This window comes from Dryobates pubescens, chromosome Z (genome assembly GCF_014839835.1).
Source record: "Dryobates pubescens isolate bDryPub1 chromosome Z, bDryPub1.pri, whole genome shotgun sequence".
NCBI classification, from domain to species: Eukaryota; Metazoa; Chordata; class Aves; order Piciformes; family Picidae; genus Dryobates; species Dryobates pubescens.
The window spans coordinates 48,696,004-48,714,539 of record NC_071657.1 but is presented as its reverse complement, the minus strand read 5'-3'; the positions used below and the strand labels follow the sequence as shown (position 1 = coordinate 48,714,539).

The following is an 18,536-nucleotide window of genomic DNA, read 5'->3' as shown; positions in this document are numbered from 1 at the left end:
GAAGAAGTATTTCCTAATCTCCAGCCTAAACCTCCCCTGACACATCTTGAAACCATTTCCTCTTATCCTGTCACTTGTTATCAAGAAGAGGCTGACTCCCTCCTTGCTCTGACCTCCCTTCAGGTAGTTGTAGAGAGTGATGAGGTCTTCCCTCAGCCTCCTATTCTCCAGAGTAAACAATTCCAGCTCCCTCAGATGCTCCTTGTAGGTCATGTGCTACTGGCCATTGGAATGGGTTGCCCACGGAGATGGTGGTGTCACCATCACTGGAGGTGTTTAAGAGGAGACTGGATGAGGCACTTGGTGCCATGGTTTGGTTGATTAGATGGTGTTGGGTGATAGGTTGGACTTGATGATCTTGAAGGTCTTTTCCAACCTGGTTAATTCTAGTCTAGTCTAGTCTAGTCTAGTCTAGTCTAGTCCAGTCTATATATGTTTTTATACATAATGCATCTGGTCTACCCTCAGACCAAAATGCCAGCCAAGCATCTGCCAAAAGCGCCTCTTTTCATGCATAAGTTGGGGATTGGAGTGCTGTTTTTTGATCATGGACAAACAACATTCTTTATCTAATGTTGATGCCCAGGCAATTTTCTCTTCAGAAATCCAGTACACTATTGGATGTAGTCTACCTGGACCTCATCAAGGCCTTTGACACCGTCCCCCACAGCAAACTCCTGGCCAAGCTGTCAGCCCATGGCTTGGATGGGAGCACACTGCGATGGGTTAGGAACTGGCTGGAGGGCCGAGCCCAGAGAGTGGTGGTGAATGGTGCCACATCCAGCTGGCAGCCAGGCACCAGTGGTGTGCCCCAGGGATCAGTGCTGGGCCCTGTGCTCTTTAACATCTTTATTGATGATCTGGATGAGGGCATTGAGTCCATCATCAGTAAATTTGTTGATGACACCAAGCTGAGGGCAGGAGTTGATCTGCTGGAGGGTCGGAAGGCTCTGCAGAGGGACCTCAACAGGCTGGACAGATGGGCAGAATCCAACGGCATGAGATTTAACACATCCAAGTGCCGGGTTCTGCACATTGGCCACAACAACCCCATGCAGTGCTACAGGCTGGGGTCAGAGTGGCTGAAAAGCAGCCAGGTGGAGAGGGACCTGGGGGTGATGGTTGATGGTAAGCTGAACATGAGCCTGCAGTGTGTCCAGGCAGCCAGGAGGGCCAATGGCATCCTGGCCTGCATCAGGAACAGTGTGGCCAGCAGGAGCAGGGAGGTCATTCTGCCCCTGTACACTGCACTGGTTAGGCTGCACCTCAAGTACTGTGTCCAGTTCTGGGCTCCTCAGTTTAGGAAGGATGTTGACTTGCTGGAGCATGTCCAGAGAAGGGCAACAAAGTTGGTGAGGGGCTTAGAACACAAGCCCTATGAGGAGAGACTGAGGGAGCTGAGGTTGCTTAGCCTGGAGAAGAGGAGACTCAGGGGTGACCTTATTGCTCTCTACAACTACTTGAAGGGAGGTTGTAGTCAGGCAGGGGTTAACCTCTTCTCCCAGGCAACCAGTACCAGAAAAAGAGGACACAATCTCAGGCTGTGTCAGGGGAGGTTTAGGCTGGAGGTTAGGAGGAAGTTTTACACAGAGAGAGTGATTGCCCATTGGAATGGGCTGCCTGAGGAGGTGGTGGGGTCGCCGTCGCTGGGGGTGTTCAGGGCGAGGGTTGACAGGATGCTTGGTTGCATGGTTTAGTTGATTAGGTGGTGTTGGATGATAGGTTGGACATGATGATCTTGAAGGTCTCTTCCAACCTGGTTTATTCTATTCTATTCTATTCTATTCTATTCTATTCTATTCTATTCTATTCTATTCTATTCTATTCTGCCTACAAACCACTTGTGCTGATTAACTCCTGATTACGTTATGAATGTTAAAGAGAAAATAGATCTGATATTTTAATTGTTTTAATGAAGTCAAATTCATTGCAATATACATTGAAAATATTGTTTCTGTAAGGACCAGGAAAAAAAACCCTAACTCTTCAGATTTCAGAGGATTCATGTTTGGGGAAGTGTGTCTGGAAAGCTGTCTAGCAGAAAGGGACCTTGGGGTTCTAATTGATAAGCCACTGCATATGAGCAAGCAGTGTGCCCAGGTGGCTAAGAAAGCCAATGACATCTTGATTTGTGTTAGAAATGCTGTGTCCAGCAGGAGTAAGGAGGTGATTGTCCCCTTGTTTTTGTTGCTGGTTAGGCCACACCTCGAGTATTGTGTTCAGTTTTGGCACCTCAATACAAGAGAGATGTGGAGGTGCTGGAGCAAGTGCAGAGAAGGACAACAAAGCTGGTGAAGGGCCTGAAGAATAAACCTCACAAAGAGCAACTGAAGGAGCTGGGGCTGTTTAGTTGTAAAAAGAGGAGGCTGAGGGGAGACCTCATTGCTCTCATTGCTGGCCTCTTCTCACAGGTAATTAATGATACAAGACGGAAAGGCCTCAAGCTGCAACTGGGTAGGTTTAGAATGGACATTAGGAAACATTTTTTCACAGAAAGAGTGGTCAGGCATTGGAATGTGCTGCCCAGGGAGGTGGTTGAGTCACCAACCCTGGATGTGTGTAAAGGCTGTTCAGATGCGGTGCTTGGGGATATGGTTTAGGGGTGAAGTTTGTAGAGTAGGTTTGTTGGTTGGACTTGGTGATATTTTCCAATCTGAATATTTCTGTGAGTCTGTGATTCTGTAACTCAGTTGCTTTCATAGTTATTTCTATTTTTCTGCAGTGGCTTCTTTTTTTGGTGCGATTTTAGACAAACCACATTTCATCACTGAAAAATAGGCAGACATAAAAGGCTAAACTGTCACAACCACTGCTGTGTACTGTAATGTTGTGGACTGTGTTAAGTAATAGGAAATGTATTGCTAAGAGCTGGGTTTAGTTGTTAGATTGTTGGGAGGGGTGTTGAGAAGAAAATGAATTTTTTTCATAGGTGTATAGGAGCTGTGAAACTGTGGGGAAAAAAGGGGGGCAGGGAATTCTAATGGGCCTGAAATAATTTTTTCCTACTTTAATAAGTGAGAACTGGCCTCATGTTGTTATGAGAAGTGGTTTCTTTCCTTGCACCCTTCTCATTTTGTACTTGTTGCTCTCATTTTTTACTTGTTTGTACTCCATGCTGTGTTTCCTAGAAGGATGCATATAGCTATGTGCATAATAGTTTTGCAAGTGTCCATCTTGTTTTCTCTTGTTTTCTCTAAAAAGAAGTTAAGCATTTTGATTTGAAGGTGAGTATTAGGAACAACTCATGGCTGAAGATAAGTATCTACTAAACCAAGATTTTCCCATGCTCTTAATGATTAAGATTGAAAGAGAGTACCTCCTGTTGAGTCCAAAATTTTCACTACAGCTTTTGTACGGGTGCCAAGAACAGCATTCACAGGAGAGTTCAGAACTACTTCAAATACTTCTTCACCTTCCTGCAATCCATCACAGGAAATTGCTATACTCCATGTCTTGGTTGACATTCCTAACAGAAATAAACATCTTTAAGTGCTTTTGAATCAATTGGAATGTCAAAGAAATATATTCATTAGCATGTCTACAGGTAGAATGGAATAGCTGGCATATGCTGTTGTACTACTAACTGACTAGACTCCAGCTGCTCTCCCAAAAAACGTTAAGTTCAAATTTGTTCCTGGACAACAATGATTCAGTTCAAGTGCACACACTGTAACAAAGCTGCTGTAGATGTGCAAAATTACATTACAGTGTACAGATCTAGGACTTCCCTTGTGGTTGTCAAGAGAAATTTTTTTATTATGCTTTTTATATTGAAAATTGTCTTGAACAGTTTTTAAAATACCTGTGAATGAATCAGACTATCTTGGACTGAAGTGCAAAATTTTAGGCAGACTTTATGCTTGAAGACAAAATCAGGCTCCTTTTGATAATACAGTCACTACCATTTTGTGACATTCACAGCCTCAGTCAAGGTCAGAGCACTCTGATTATAGTGCAAGCAGAGATGAAGTGTGACAACTTGCAGGTTGTTTTGCAGCTTTCTGGTCATGAATGCATTGCATAACTTAAGTTGCATTCATTTTTGTCTAAATTTGTCCAGCACCCTTTACTAGTTATGCCTTAAATCTTTAAAGCACCTCACAGCTCATCTTAGGACAAGTCTCCTCCAATCTAGCTATAGGAAGATTATGAGATATCATTTCCTCATTTCTGATATTCTATCTGATGTAAGGGACCAGATGCCATCCCAACCTAAGTACTAAGGATGCTAATTCACAAAGGAAACCCACTGCACTTCCAGAAAAATGAGCCCAGGTCTGTAATCCTGTTCAGCTCCTCTAGCTGCAGGTAGATAATAGGTTTCACTGTCAAAAATGAGAGTTTACACTTTCAAAATCAGTGAATTAATTTTAAAATTATTCAGTGTGCTGGTTCATACCTGGGTCAAACTGAACAAGCTTGGAGGGAGTCACTGTAAAGTCCTTTCCCATAACAGCAGATATTTCATTGACCTAATGAGAAATCAAACAGTAAATGCCATGCTGTGATCTATTTTACCAAATCACTGCATTCTGATGCATGCTGAAGCTCCTGTGTGCCTCTCCATAAAGTCTCTAAAAGTATTTCAACCCATGCACATGCTTAGTCTGAAGGGAGAAAAAAAAAAAAAAAGGATAAAGTTCTAAAGAACTAATCTTGTGATTCTGTTATTCTGTCCTTGCCCATGGTTTCAAAATCATAATAAAAGAAATATTTTGCCTTCTCCACTCTCAAATTGCTACATCACAGCCTCAGGTACCACAGCTGTTTACCACCCCTGGAGACTCAGCCATACTTGGCTCCTGTGAAGGTGCATCATAGCATCCCAGAAGACCAGCAACAGTATGGTCATGCTTACCTATTTAGCCCTTTGTGAGGTCTTGGAAGAAACATTTGCATATAGATTTGTCTGTCAGTCCCAAAGTCTTGCTGAGATAGCCATGAACCCCTACATACCTAATTATAGGGACTCCAGCAACTCCCTGAAAATTCCTAGGAGAATGGCAGAGAACACCAGTTTCCATGCTGCATTCTAGGTGCTGTGATCAGTTTTAATAGTCTTTTTAGCCAAGTGACAACCAGAATATTGTCTGTGGAGTCTGTGAAGGACTGGGCAGGATGGCCCCTGGTTAAGTCAGTAGCAAAATTTCTACTGACTTACACAGAAGAAAAATCAAAACTATCTTTCAAGTTAGGGCTATAATCCTGAGAAATTACAAAGGAACTTTTATTATTTTTCCAGTAAAGGGAGCTGGTAAAACTCCCAAATTTCCATTTTACAAGGGAAGACAACGTTTATGAAGGCAGGCTTCACAAAATACATTTTACAAAATCATAACCTGCAGCTGTCAGTCTAATCTTTTAAAATATAAGACAGACACTATTGCTGAAGACATAAGGGGTTCCTTAGGCTTTCATGTAGGCTAATGACAGTGGCAGTACAAATGGGGACAGATAACATGGCTTGGAGTTGAAGCTTCTGGGCTCATCCAGCTTAAGCAAGAAAACAAAAAGTATCAAAGATCCTGGTTGCCCAAAGCTTGGACTGGCAATCCTGGCAACCCAACTTCTGTGCATAGTGTGTAAGAAAACTGCCTGCTCTGTCTCCAGAGGTTATCAAAACTGCAACACTGCTCAAAAACATTCTCGTTTCAGTTAATGAACATTGATACTTAAAACTCAGAAAGTTTTGTCAGAAATTTTTCAACCATCTGTATTAGCAAGGACAATGTCCTGGCAGTTTGGTTTGAATTGCACAGCCCATTTGATGAGATACCTTCTAAGTCTGAGGAAGAAATTAATGAGCTCCACTAATTATTAAGTTTCTGCTTAGAGGCTTGCCTCTTAGCTTTACCTTCACAGTAACAAAGGCAGACTCTGCAGAGTGTCCTGCCCTGGTGATGTACAGAAACACCCTTCCCATGCTCTCACACACTTCGTATTCAGTCTGTTGCATTTCAATCCGAGACCACTGCATCTCCAGCCTGCAGGAGAAGAGAGAAAACTCCCAGTGAAGCAAAGCCATCTCCCCAGCTGCCACCACCCTCTGCTGTTCTGAGGTTCAGTGATGAGGCGCTGCTTTCCTGACTGCTGATTTAACCAGTACACATACTGGGTCTTTGTTTCCAAATCAACATAGTTGTGTGATTTTACTGATTAGGAAGAAGGAGAGGTGCTTAATACATCTTCCAGTCAAGCCCTGGTCTACACCAAACCACGCCTGAACCAGGGGAGTTCTGCAGCAACTTTGAGAAGACCAGAGTTTGTCCATAGCACCAAACAGGCCAAGACAAGCTGTTACTGTTTCATCCCAGTTCTCTTTAACCCTGTAGTTTTTGTTTCATTTTCCGGTATTTTCTCTTTAATACCCTGCTTTCTTACCAGCGTCCTTCATCTGCCCTCTTAACTCTCCTCCTCACCACGTGCTCCAGAGTTTCACCACCTCTGTGCAACCTCTCCCTCCACACTCCTTATTTTAATACTCTTGCTTACTATTCTTTTCAGCTACAGTAGTAGCAGAGTCCAGGAGTCTTATACACTGAATTTTAGAGCTGTTTATAGGGAATGTGACCAAACCTCAGAGGACTGCATGCTGCACAGGGTAGCAAATAAAGATCTCACATTTTTTAAGGCTGTGATAAAAATTAGAGTCAAGAGTAAAATTAGTGAGAGTCAAAAGTGGAATGAAAAAGAGTGTAAAGAAAGAAAATGAGCTGTCCTACTTAAAAAATATTTCGAACTGTTCTAAGATAAACTTACAGACCTTTCAGGGTTGACTAACACCAGTGGAAGTTTTTTTCTGTCCTCCTATATCCTCTGATGCTCATTTTGTGGGCAACTAATTTAGAAGGTGATCTGCTTTATTTTTGCTAAGTAGTTCAGCAGCATTCAGATAAAAACTGGACTGCAAATCAAACTTGTATTTTGAACAAATGACTATCAGGTGATAATTTTTTTTTTTTTAAAAGTAAATAATTCAAACCCTCACAAGCCTTTATTAAAAATATTATATTTTTTCTTAGAAATAAAATTCCCCTTAATTCTGAGGTCCAGTGGAGCTAACAGAGAAATTCTACTTCCCTGAAAATCCTATTTTCCATACAAAAATTGTGTTCTCTTTGCTCTGTTTTTAAAGCTATGTTATGTGTTGCTATTTATATAAAAGAAGCCACACTTTCCCATGAGGAGTGGCAGTGTTTTAATGGTGGTTTTAATGGTGTATCTTAGTTCCAGTACACCGCATCTGGGAAGTGTTCAGGGGACATCGCTTTGTGCATGGGGACATCTTTTGGCACAGTGCATAACTGCTGAAACCTGTATCTGGCTGTGCTCAGTCTCTATCATCTCTGCATTGTGTAAGACACTGCTCTGCAGAGGAACCTGGCACTTGGAGCCAGCTTGCCACTGGTTTTCCCCCACCATGAGTCCTGCTGTATCCATGACCAGTTTAGCCCAGGAAAATAGCATTGGCTATAGCACTGGCTATTTTCCTCGTTTGTTTGTGGTTAAATAAATTGGTTGAAGATTCATCTCCGTTTTCAGAAATAAAGGTAATTGTTGCCCCTGCTATAGAACTACTCGTACTTTTGGCCATTATCATCAAAGCACAGTTCAGATGATGGCCCAGTCTATCAGTACATAATCCAGATAGCTCAGTACATGACACTTACACGCCACAAGGAAACTTCAATAATGTGCCTAATACAAGTTTTGACAGTGGATGACAAAAAATTTTCATGCATGCTCTCCACCTTATTTCAGTGCTTTTTTGTAGAAACATAGTTCCCATGGCTTTTACTGCTTGAAGGCATCCCTTCCATCACTATCTCAAGTCTGTGAAAAAAAATTTCAGCATCATGTTGAGTCACTTCCAGCTGCTGGACCATCAGCCCTGTTCTTCAGCACCCAGAATGTCAGATTCCCAAATGCCCAACTGCCAGTTAGAGAAAACTCCATAAAGTTTTCCTCTGAGGCCCTGAAGGCCTATGAGAACTGTGCCCAAATCTAACCTATAGCTTGCCCTTTGTATGTTATTCCCTGAAGGCAACAGAAACCATGTCTATCTTCAAAAAAAGAAATGGCAGTTTGAATTACAGTTCTGTTCACATCTCTGTGGCTTGAAGCTCAGCTCAGGTATATCTGCCCTTGGGCGTGGAGCTCACAATGCACTGCAGTAGGGCTACCTTTGGGGCATCGCAGCATTTCCACTGGCATCTGTGACCTGAAACTCCAGGTTGTCCGAGTTCACTTCCTGCAATGGATTGATGACATAAAGTATGACTTTGTTGTTTAAATCCTTCTGGCTAAATGTTTCCTGAATAAGTCCACCTGTGAAAGAAGAGAAACATTCAGGTAGATTAAAAATCTTATTAAGAGCCATATATGGATTGTTTGAAAATTGTGGTTTGTTGAACACTTAGAAAATCTGAACTTACAGAAACTTGGGTTTATAGCTAAACAGCCATATCTCAGCTCATTATAAGCCTATCCAGTTTCTTGACATGTTTATCAAGTTCTTTTTTTTTTTCTTGACAGAAACAAAAAATAATTTCTCAATGGCAGCTAGTAATAATCATCTCAAAGTTTTGGGGGGTTCATGATGAACATGAGACTCAAGGTTTAGTGTAAAGTCTTTCTTACTACACTGGCACCTTGCCCAAAGTTTACTGAGAAATGTTGGTTTCCTCTTACAAGCAAATATTCACAGGGTAGGATTTGGGATCTGGGATAGTATCTTCCAAAATACAGAGATTATAGAAGACAGCACCTGTTGTTACATTTTCCAGGTAGCCATAATAAGGACCTTGTAAAATCTTAAAAATTATTTTGTCATCTTCTGTATTGGGGTCAGATGCCTTCAGAGATCTGGCAGTAATATAGATCCCATAATTGCCATTCTTCAGTAGTTCCACATCAGAAAAGCAACGGAGATCAATAATTTTTGGTGCCGTTTTTTCCAAATGATCCACCTAAATCAAAGTTAGAGAAATGTATAGTCATTTTACAGCATCAGGGTATTCTCTGTCCTTCTTTTGCCCAAAGCACAGTAGCCTGCTCAAGGTGGCAATAGCCACTTTGACTCACAGTCTGCTCCAGAAAAAAATCTGATCTCCAGTTGAATACTGCTTCTCGTGTGAGGTTTCCAGGCCCAGAGTGCCCAGCTGCTTGCTGCACGTAGCAGTATACAGCACACTGAGGAGGCCAACACCAATTCTTTGTACCCCCACCCATCGTGACACACATGCACTCCCCCATGGTCCTTTTTTTTTACTTCGTCTTTTTCTTTTTTCCTTTTTCTCCCCTTGTATGTAGTAAAAATTCCAGTAAAGTTTTACAATAGTAACCATATAAACCTAAGGATTATGACAATCATATTGGTAGAGCTGGCCAATGTTTCTCCTCAATCTGTGCTCTCCTTCACAACTTCCGATGACTTGTCTAGCACTCCACAACAGTTGTTGCTGCTGCCCATATCTATCTTCTGCTGAAATGACAATCCTTGCTCAACATGTAACTTTAAATTTGGTCATTGGGATAGGTTAGAAGCCTCTTCACTATATCAATGTTTTGATACATACAGAATATTAACATAAAAAGCAAACAGCCTGCTCTGTATTGAAATATGTCAGATAGACACATATAATAAATGACAGCAAAGGCATCTGAGTCTATGTCACAATGAGAGGAACTTGAAAATTAGAGAAATGAGAAGTGAACATAACAGAAGGAAGAAGCAGAGCAGACATCTTACAAAGGCTATAAGAAGGAAGGCAAGTTGCCCAATTGTGGGAGCAAAGTGGCTGCAATTCAAGATTATTGTGACACAAAGATCAACAGTCATCCTACTATCCCTCACATGCAGATCAATGGTACAGGTATGCAGTGGGAAAGCAGAGCAGGAGAAAGTCCATTCCTCCTCGTGGCTGGGCTCTACTTTAGGGTTTGAGATTTGTATGTAAACTAGAAATATATTTACTTCTATTTATGTAAGCAGTTATGTCTTTCTTCTCTTAAATACAGTCTCTCTCTTTGCCCATGTAAAATCCAGTGTCTGAATAATTCATTGTGGCAGGTAGTTAGTGCTCCAGGTTAATTATTCATAGAACACAGAAAGCAAACATTTTAGATTATAAATACCTTAATTAAATCATAGACTGCAGCAGTTACCATTTCTCATTAAAATTACTACATTTTCCACCTTAAACAAGCCTGTGGTCACACTTGCCTGAATGGTGAATGCTACTGGCTGGATCTGCACCCTTCCATTCACGATGAAACCTTGATTCATCCTGTCTGTTGCAACAAATGTAAATCTGTCAGTCTGGGAACTCCCACCTCTGTGCTTGTATGCAACATTCCTGTTGTCCACGTCTTGCTGGGTGAAATTGTACTGCAATAGCACAGCCCCTTGATAATAGAGATTACCATGTTGGGGAAACTGAGCCAAGAGGAAGGTAAGATTTTCTTTGGCAGTGTCTGGATCTGAAAGCTGCAGGACATCAGGAGAAAGGAGTACCATAGCGCCTTCCACTAATCTTAACCCCATGTTCCTAGATAATGTGGGCAAAGCTTGGTCAATTGCCTCGAAGAAGATCATGAATGTCCCGTGCTTAGTCCTCAGTCCATTGCTGATGATGAATCTGACAAAGAGAGGCAAGGTAGTCTTCAACATGTGTTCTTGATTCACCATGTACTGAAATGAAATGATAATATATACCTTTACTACAGGCCTTGCCTGTGCTGATACTGTAAAAGTAGTGGAGCTGGTCTGCGCTCAAAAGCAGACTGTGAGTGGAGTGGGTGTATAATTCAAAAGCATGAAAACTGATGGCCAGGTATAAGGCAAAATTTGCAATGCATCTGCAGGAATCTGAGTATAAGCCAGAGAAATGGCTTTGAGGATGTACCCCTCAGTCATAACAGGGCTGGTCTACTGCAGATCCTGAAGCAGAGCTAAAATGGTGGTCTGGCTGGAGATTTTGTTGCATCCTCTGTCACACATTTTACACATCCTTAAGTATATCTTCACTTGATTATGTTGCAGTGGCAACTACCAGTGGATGTGCTGGGTTTTTCTACAGCTTACAGAAACAGATGTATAACGTGCATGATCTGCCTGGACAATGCTTCTTTTCTGTTCACACTTTCAAGCCTTTTGCACTCCAAAGTTTCAAACCTCTCTAAAAAAGCAAGCTTAAAAGAGATCCATCCTCATCTCACTGTAGAGGTTTGTTTAGGCAGTGAATGTATTGGTAGATTTCTGTGTATTCAGAGGAACCAATGTGTGCTTGTTTACAAAATTTAATTAAGGTTTCTCTGAAATACAAAGATTCTGTGAGAGATACTGTACAGAAGTATAAAAGTCACTAGGGTAATTTTAAAAATCTAAATAACCATACTGTGTATTTATCAAAGAATCAGATCTGCAAAGTTCTTATTCCATGCTGGGAATTTATTTTAACAGAAGCATAGTTTCTTACAGTTCTCTCACAAGCAATGTTATATCACTAGATATAGTAAGAATTTGATTAGGCTCTACAGTTGCTTAAACAGGAGAAAAACAAAGGTTGAAAGCCTACCAGCTGCATATGGGCTTTTGTCACACAATCCTACCTTTCATTGTTAAGATTATCACTTAAGTATTTTTTCTGAAACCAATTACATTGTACTTTGTCATGCCTGTAACAAAAACTTCTGCAGGTGTCTGAAAGGATGAATGATTTTGAAAGTGTCTCATGATCCTTCATGTCTAATCACTATGTCACTATGACCTTTCATATTGCAGAATAGAATCACATAGAGTCATAAAATTGTTAGGGTTGGAAGGAACCTCAAGGATCATCTAGTTCCAACCCCCCCTGCCATGGACAGGATCACCTCACACTAGATCAGGTTGCTCAGAGCCACATTCAGCCTGGCCTTAAAAGCCTCTGGGGATGGGGCTTCTACAACCTCTCTGGGAAAGCTTTTCCAGTGTGTCACCACCCTCATGGTGAAGAATTTCTTCCTAACATCCAATCTGAATCGACCCACTTCTAGGTTTTGTTCCATTCCCCTTAGTTGTATCATTACCTGACACCATAAAAAGTCCCTCACCAGCTTTCTTGTAGTCATACAGTTACAGTTATGCAGTTAATCTTCTATGGGACAGTACCACTGGACAGTTGTTTCAGACACTATGAGGGCCAGCTTCTCTGACTCTTTCCACCTAGCATACTTTTTACCATGCATAAATGAATGGGAACTGGTTAATGTTCATGTTCCATGCCTCCTCTTTCTCTCTTGACTGAAGACCTCAAAGTATTTAAGCAGTTAGAGTCAGAACCTGGCTTATTGTTGCAGGCCTCAAATGTAAGTGACCTTCAGTAGGTCATAAAGTAGCTTACTGTGTAACACAGACTGTCCATCTCAAACTCCTTGCTGCCTTCACCAATGCTGGATGACTAGGGTTTGATCAACTTGTTTCATGGCAGTGTTCCATGAAACAGATGGGAATGAGCATAAGCAGACCAGAGGCCATATAGCAGTTAGAAATATGTTTACTGAGGACGGTATTCCCATCTGGGAACCTAGAGACATCTGTCTGCACTGACCTAGTGCTATTGTGCCAGTGGTAAAAGGGTTTTACTTTAGTAATCTAGCTGAAATCAAGTACAGAACTAGAATGATAATGATAAACACTATGTGAATGGGGAAAATAAGGCAAAACATGTTCAGTCAAGATCTTAACCATCTCTCAAAAAGTCTGGAAGATGGTAGCAAAAGTAAGTTTCCTCTGGTCCTTTTGATAGATATAAACTCCATTGAGTGATGTTTAAACAATATTTTAAGTGAAAGATTTAGATCACTTCAGTTCAATGCAACTGAAAATTCATCCAGTCTTCTACAGAATGCCAGACTCTTTTTTTTTTTTTTTAATACATCAGTCTGAAATTTATGATGCAGAAGTTGTACACCACTTCATTTCACAGGTGATGAAGCTGCCTGTGTCAAAGAGATCCCTTTTTTCTACATTTTAGGAAATTTGGGTTGTTTATTTCTGGTTTATGGCTGCTTCATCTTTTCCTTAGGAATGGAGAGCACTCTGCTAAAATTTAGGGGACAACACTCAGGCACAGTTAGGAGGACATGTTGCATGGTTTGATTTCACCATTACCAGCATTTCATGCTTTCTGCAGTTTGATGGCAACAGAGTTGGCTATAGGACCTACCATCTGTCCTGGCATTTAAAAAATAAGGATGGAATCATAAATAGTGCCAGCTCATTACAAAATCAAGCCGGCATGTCAAAATGGAGGGCATTAGCATGTTCTTTTAGTATCCTGCTGCCAGCATCTGATGTCAAGTTGCTAATCACTTGAAATCATCTGTCCAAAGAAGCACTGCCAAATCTTTCTTCCAGGCCAGCATCAGCAAACAATACAGATGAATTTATATCTGAAGGAAATACTTCAGTGGAAAGTAAGAATTTGAACAGTTAATCCCCTCTCATAATTACCCATATAATTAATGTAACCATTCCTTGCTTAAATAATAATAATGTTCTGCCACAATATTTGTATGTATACAGAAACCAAATTCATTTCCAAATTATAACATCAAGGAACACCAATTATTGTTTTCAAATGTGTTTGACTATCAATATTTATTAAAGCATTATAACCCTACTTTTACAAGGCTGACGTTCTAGTTTGGTTCTTAGCCATTGGCCTAGACAGAGGACATTTGGTTTATCCACATGCAGAGTTTCTCTAGAATTGTTTGGTCTGTTTCATATCATGACACAGAATACTGAGGCACTCCTACAATATCCAGCCTAGGGCTGACATGACTACAAGCTACTACCTGTCTAAGCTGCTTCTAGTCTTGGTCACATTGTTTCTCAACTGAGAAATCTACACCAGAGATTATTTGATCACTTTTACTGCTACAAGTGGACCAGACAAAACTAGAATCTCCACCACATTTAATTTAGTGGAAGGGAAATTTTAAAATGTCTCAACTGAGGAAAGTACCAAAATAACTTTTAGCTTAACTTTCGATATGTGACTTGACCTGCACTGGTGTCATAGAGTGGTTTATTTTATGCCTCCATGTACCAGTGGCTTGACAGAATCACAGAATGTTAGGGATTAGAAGGGACCTTTAAAGATCAGCTAATGCAACCCTCCTGCCAGAGCAGAATCACCTAGAGTAGGTCACACAGGACTGCATCCAGGTGGGTTTTCAGTGTCTTCAGAGAAGGAGACTCCACAGAGAAGGAGGCTCCCTCTGGGCAGCCTGTTCCAGTGTTCTGTCACTCACACAGTGAAAAAAATTTTCTTATGTTTGTATGGAACCTCCTGTGCTCCATCTTGCACCTATTGCCCCTTGTTCTGTCATTCAACATCACTGAGGAGAGCCTGGCTTCATCCTCCTGACAGACACCCTTTACATATTTATAAATATTAATGAGGTCATCTCTTAGTCTCCTCTTTTCCAAGCTAAAGAGACCCACTTCTCTCAACTTTTCCTTATAAGGTAGATGTTCCACTCCCTTAATCATCTTTGTGGCTCTATGCTGGACTCTTTCAAGCAGTTCCCTGTCCTTCTTCAACAGGGGGCCCCAGAACTAGACACAATATTCCATGTGACCTCACCAGAGTAGAGGGCAAGAAGAATCTCTCTTGACATACTAACTACACCCCTTCTAGTACACCCCAGAATGGCATTGGCCTTCTTGGCCACAAGAGCACATTGCTGGCTCATGGCCATTCTTCTGTCTGTCAGGACACTGGGTTGTTCTTTCCAAGGTGCAAGACTCTATCCTTGCCCTTGTTGAATTTAGTTAAATATATCCCCACCCAACTCTCCAACCTGTCCAGGTCTCACTGAATGGCAGCACAACCTTCAGGTGTGTCAGCCATTCCTCCCAATTTTTTATCATCAGCAAACTTGCTGACAGTGCTCTCTGTTCTCTCATCCAGGTTGTTGATGAATATATTGAATAGTACTGGTCTCAGCACTGACCCTTGAGGGATACCAGCCTCCAACTAGACTCTGTCCCACTGACCACTACGCTCTGACTTCTTTTCTTCAACCAGTTCTCAATCCACCTCCCTACCCAATCATCCAGACCACACTTCCTCAGTTTAGCTGCAAGGATGCTGTGGGAGACAGCATCAAATTCTTTCCTGAGATCAAGATAAACCACATCCACTGCTCTACCATCATCTGTCCACCTGTTATGTCTTCATAAAAGGCTATCAGGTTGGTCAAACATGACTTCCCCTTGGTAAAAACATGTTGATTGCTCCTAATGACCCTCTTATCCTTGATATGCCCAGAAACAGCGCCAAGAGTAAGTTGTTCCATCACCTTTCTAGGGATGAAGTTGAGGCTGACCTGTTACTGGGTTCCTCCTTGTGCTTTTTGAAGGCTGGAGTGACATTTGCTTTCCTCCAGTCATCAGACACCTGTCCTGTTCCCCACAACTTACCAAAGATGAGGGAGAGTGGCCTAGCAATGACTTGTACCAGCTCCCTCAGCACCTGTGGGTGCATCCCATCAGGACCCATGGATATATGGATGCCCAGATTGCTTAACTAATCCCTAACCTAGTCCTCATCAATCAAGGTTTGTTCTAAGGCTTCTCAAATAGAATGATGTTACATGCTCTTGAATCTTCATCATGCATCATAGAAGATGCCATGAATCTGTTCATAAAAGAGTGTAAAAGGATGTATTTTCTGAGCTGAAGCTCTTAAGAGCTGGATCCTTCATTTTTCTTAATTGTAAACAAACAAAAAAAGAAATAAAAAATAAAAGCTTTTATTTTAGTGTGGAAAAGTGGAATTCATTTTCTGTCAAAATCTATTCTCAGAAGAAATTGACAATTGCAGCAAGAAGGTAGTGTTTCTTTAGAAACCTTTTCCTTATCTCTGAGGTTTGGTTTTTTCCCCTGATTTTGCTGCCATTTACAAAACCATCCTGCGGACTTTGACCAACAATACACCTACTCTGTCTTTGCCTGATGACAATTCATTACATCATTCAGCTCTATAAGCAGGGGAGGTGGTTCATTTAAGAACAAAATAAAGAGGTCTTCAACTTAGGAGTGCACCTAGTCTAAGCTGATTAAAGAGGAAGCTTCAGAACCATGTGAATGCAAACTTGAATATCATTAGTCTGCTAAACTGTGCCTATAGGTAACTAGGTTTACCCCCCAAATCCAGTTATCTACATGAATATTTGAGCTATTTTGTTGTCAGAATAGATAAGTAGACTGTTTTTCCATTTGTTCAAGAAGTACTTACAGATTCAAAAATCCTGTAATTGGATGAATATAATAAATAAAAGTGCACAAGAAAGTAGTTATTTAGAGCCTGGATAGATCAGTTTTACCACATCCATCTGCAGCTAGAAACCAAAGGAAAATTCTACAAAGTAGTTTTTATAACTTCTGTTCCAATTACACCTTAATGGCTGTGTATGTTTGGGTGCTGTAATTGTATTAAAGCTAGTACCATTGAGTCAGTGGGGTTCTGGCTACAGTTTCAGCATCAGTTAGAAAAAGTAATTGTTACCAAAGCAGTCACACTCAATGTGTATTATAGTCAAAATACCTCTTAATATATAAATATAGAGAATTCCCTCAGACCTTCCACCTCTTTTTAATACTTTGTTGAGGAGTTTTTTGGTTTGTTTTATGCCGTGTGTTTGGTCTGGGGTTTTTTGTTTTGTTATGTTGCTGTTGTTTGCTTGTTTTTAAGGAAAGGGAAAAGTTTAGGGGGTTGGGGTTGCCTTACCTGAATGTATCTTCAGGAATGACTGCCTTTGTGTTGTGAACATAACAGACTATATGCCTTGCTACATCCATTTGACTGAAGGTTGTAATGGGAGTGCCAGGATAACTGACATACTCTATTTGTCCATACAGGGGTGGGGAGGTTATCACATACAGGAGCTCCTCAGGCTTGTCAGTACCATCAAGTGCAAGGAGGACATCATTTGTAATGTAGCCTTGTCCCCCTTTCCGCACTCTGAGGGGTTTTGTGAAAACAGCAATATCTCCTGCAGGATAGTTGAAACAACACTAAATAGTAGTTTTGAATTGTTAAATTGATCTCATGCATTATTTAGCCACATGCAAGCCACCAGTAGTAGAAGAATCATAGGAGTGTAGAGAAATTCATGCTGGAAGGGACTTTAGGATGTTTCCTAGTCCAACCTTCTGCTCAAAGCAGGGCCAACCATGAAATTAGCCATAACCAGGTTGCACAGGTCTTTATCCCATCAGGGCTTTAAAAACTGCCAAGGATGGAGACAGCACAACCTCTCTGAACCCTTGGCCCAATTTTGCAATCTGCAGAGAGACTTGTCCAGGGCCTATATAGTGCTTAGGGAAGGATCACAACATATACTCAGATCATCTATGTTTCACAAAGCACTGTAAAATTACAAGTCTGGTAGATATTTACCCTTTTCCATGTCTTTGATATTTATGTAGAAATCTGAAGCTGGTGACCTGTTGTTCCCATCCCACAGATGAAATGTGAAACTGTCTTGGTTCTTGGATCCTATAGCGCCTGTATGGACATATCTCACAAGGTTCATATCCAGTTCTTCCTGAGTGCACTTCATTCCAGTTTGGAGAATTATCCAGCCTTGGCCTACCTAGAAAGAATAAATATCCTTCTTTAAGCAGTTTCTCATGCATCCTCCCCAGTTAATTCTTTTTTATGTAGTTATGCAGACTGTTAGTGGCAGCAACCTGTATTCCCTTCTAATCTATAGACTCTTTTCTCATAGTATCTTTTGAAGGGCAGTAAATAACAAGCGTTGTTCCCAAGCAGCTGTAAGGCTGCTGGAGAGGATGCATAAATACTATAAATAAAATGGAATACGTGGAGTGTAGCCACTTTTATTCTTGGAAATACATTTCTGCACACTTCTCAACAAGACACCAACAGGATGAAAATTAAATGGTTGTTGAGCCAACTTATGTTTTCTATTTCTTGATTTCACAAACCTGCTCTTGGTTCTATCCAAAACCACACCTAAAAGCATTTCAGAAATGGACCTATGGGGAACTTGAGGGAAGCACAGAAAGTTAGACCCTCAGATGACCTTTGATGGAAAATTGAGAGTTGCCCAATAAAAATATTATGCTTTCCTGAAGACAGCATATTACTCCATATTGGACTTATCTGTGTATTTGATATTTAGCCTGCAGTAATGGTGTAACTAACTTAGGAGCAAAGGTTATTGAAAATAGATCAAAAACACATGGATACCCTGTATGTTCAAACTGTCAGCTCTAACCGGTAGCTATTTTTCACCCCAGTGTGTGGAACCCTTTAATTCAGAAGTCTCATGTAACCCAGACTCTTACAGGGATCCAGAATCAAAGTGATTTCCAGGTCTTAGATTTTTTTTTAACATTATATATACATGGAACTAAAACGAGGCAATTTTTTTCTGTCCTCCTTCTTGCACTTATCTTTGTTCAATAGGCTGTCATCTTTCCTTCCATTTCTCATCTCTTCTGTCTTTCC

General features: G+C 41.0%; 1 protein-coding gene across 1 annotated transcript in view; it reads right to left on the bottom strand.

The window, feature by feature from the left end:
* FREM1 (FRAS1 related extracellular matrix 1) overlaps nt 1-18,536 on the bottom strand; it is a 61,758-nt gene that overhangs the window by 9,481 nt on the left and 33,741 nt on the right. The window contains 8 exon segments of the mRNA XM_009904586.2: nt 3,317-3,466; nt 4,400-4,472; nt 5,855-5,984; nt 8,184-8,328; nt 8,768-8,969; nt 10,226-10,640; nt 16,788-17,052; nt 17,460-17,655. Of these exon segments, the coding sequence (XP_009902888.2) occupies nt 3,317-3,466; nt 4,400-4,472; nt 5,855-5,984; nt 8,184-8,328; nt 8,768-8,969; nt 10,226-10,640; nt 16,788-17,052; nt 17,460-17,655 (1,576 nt within the window).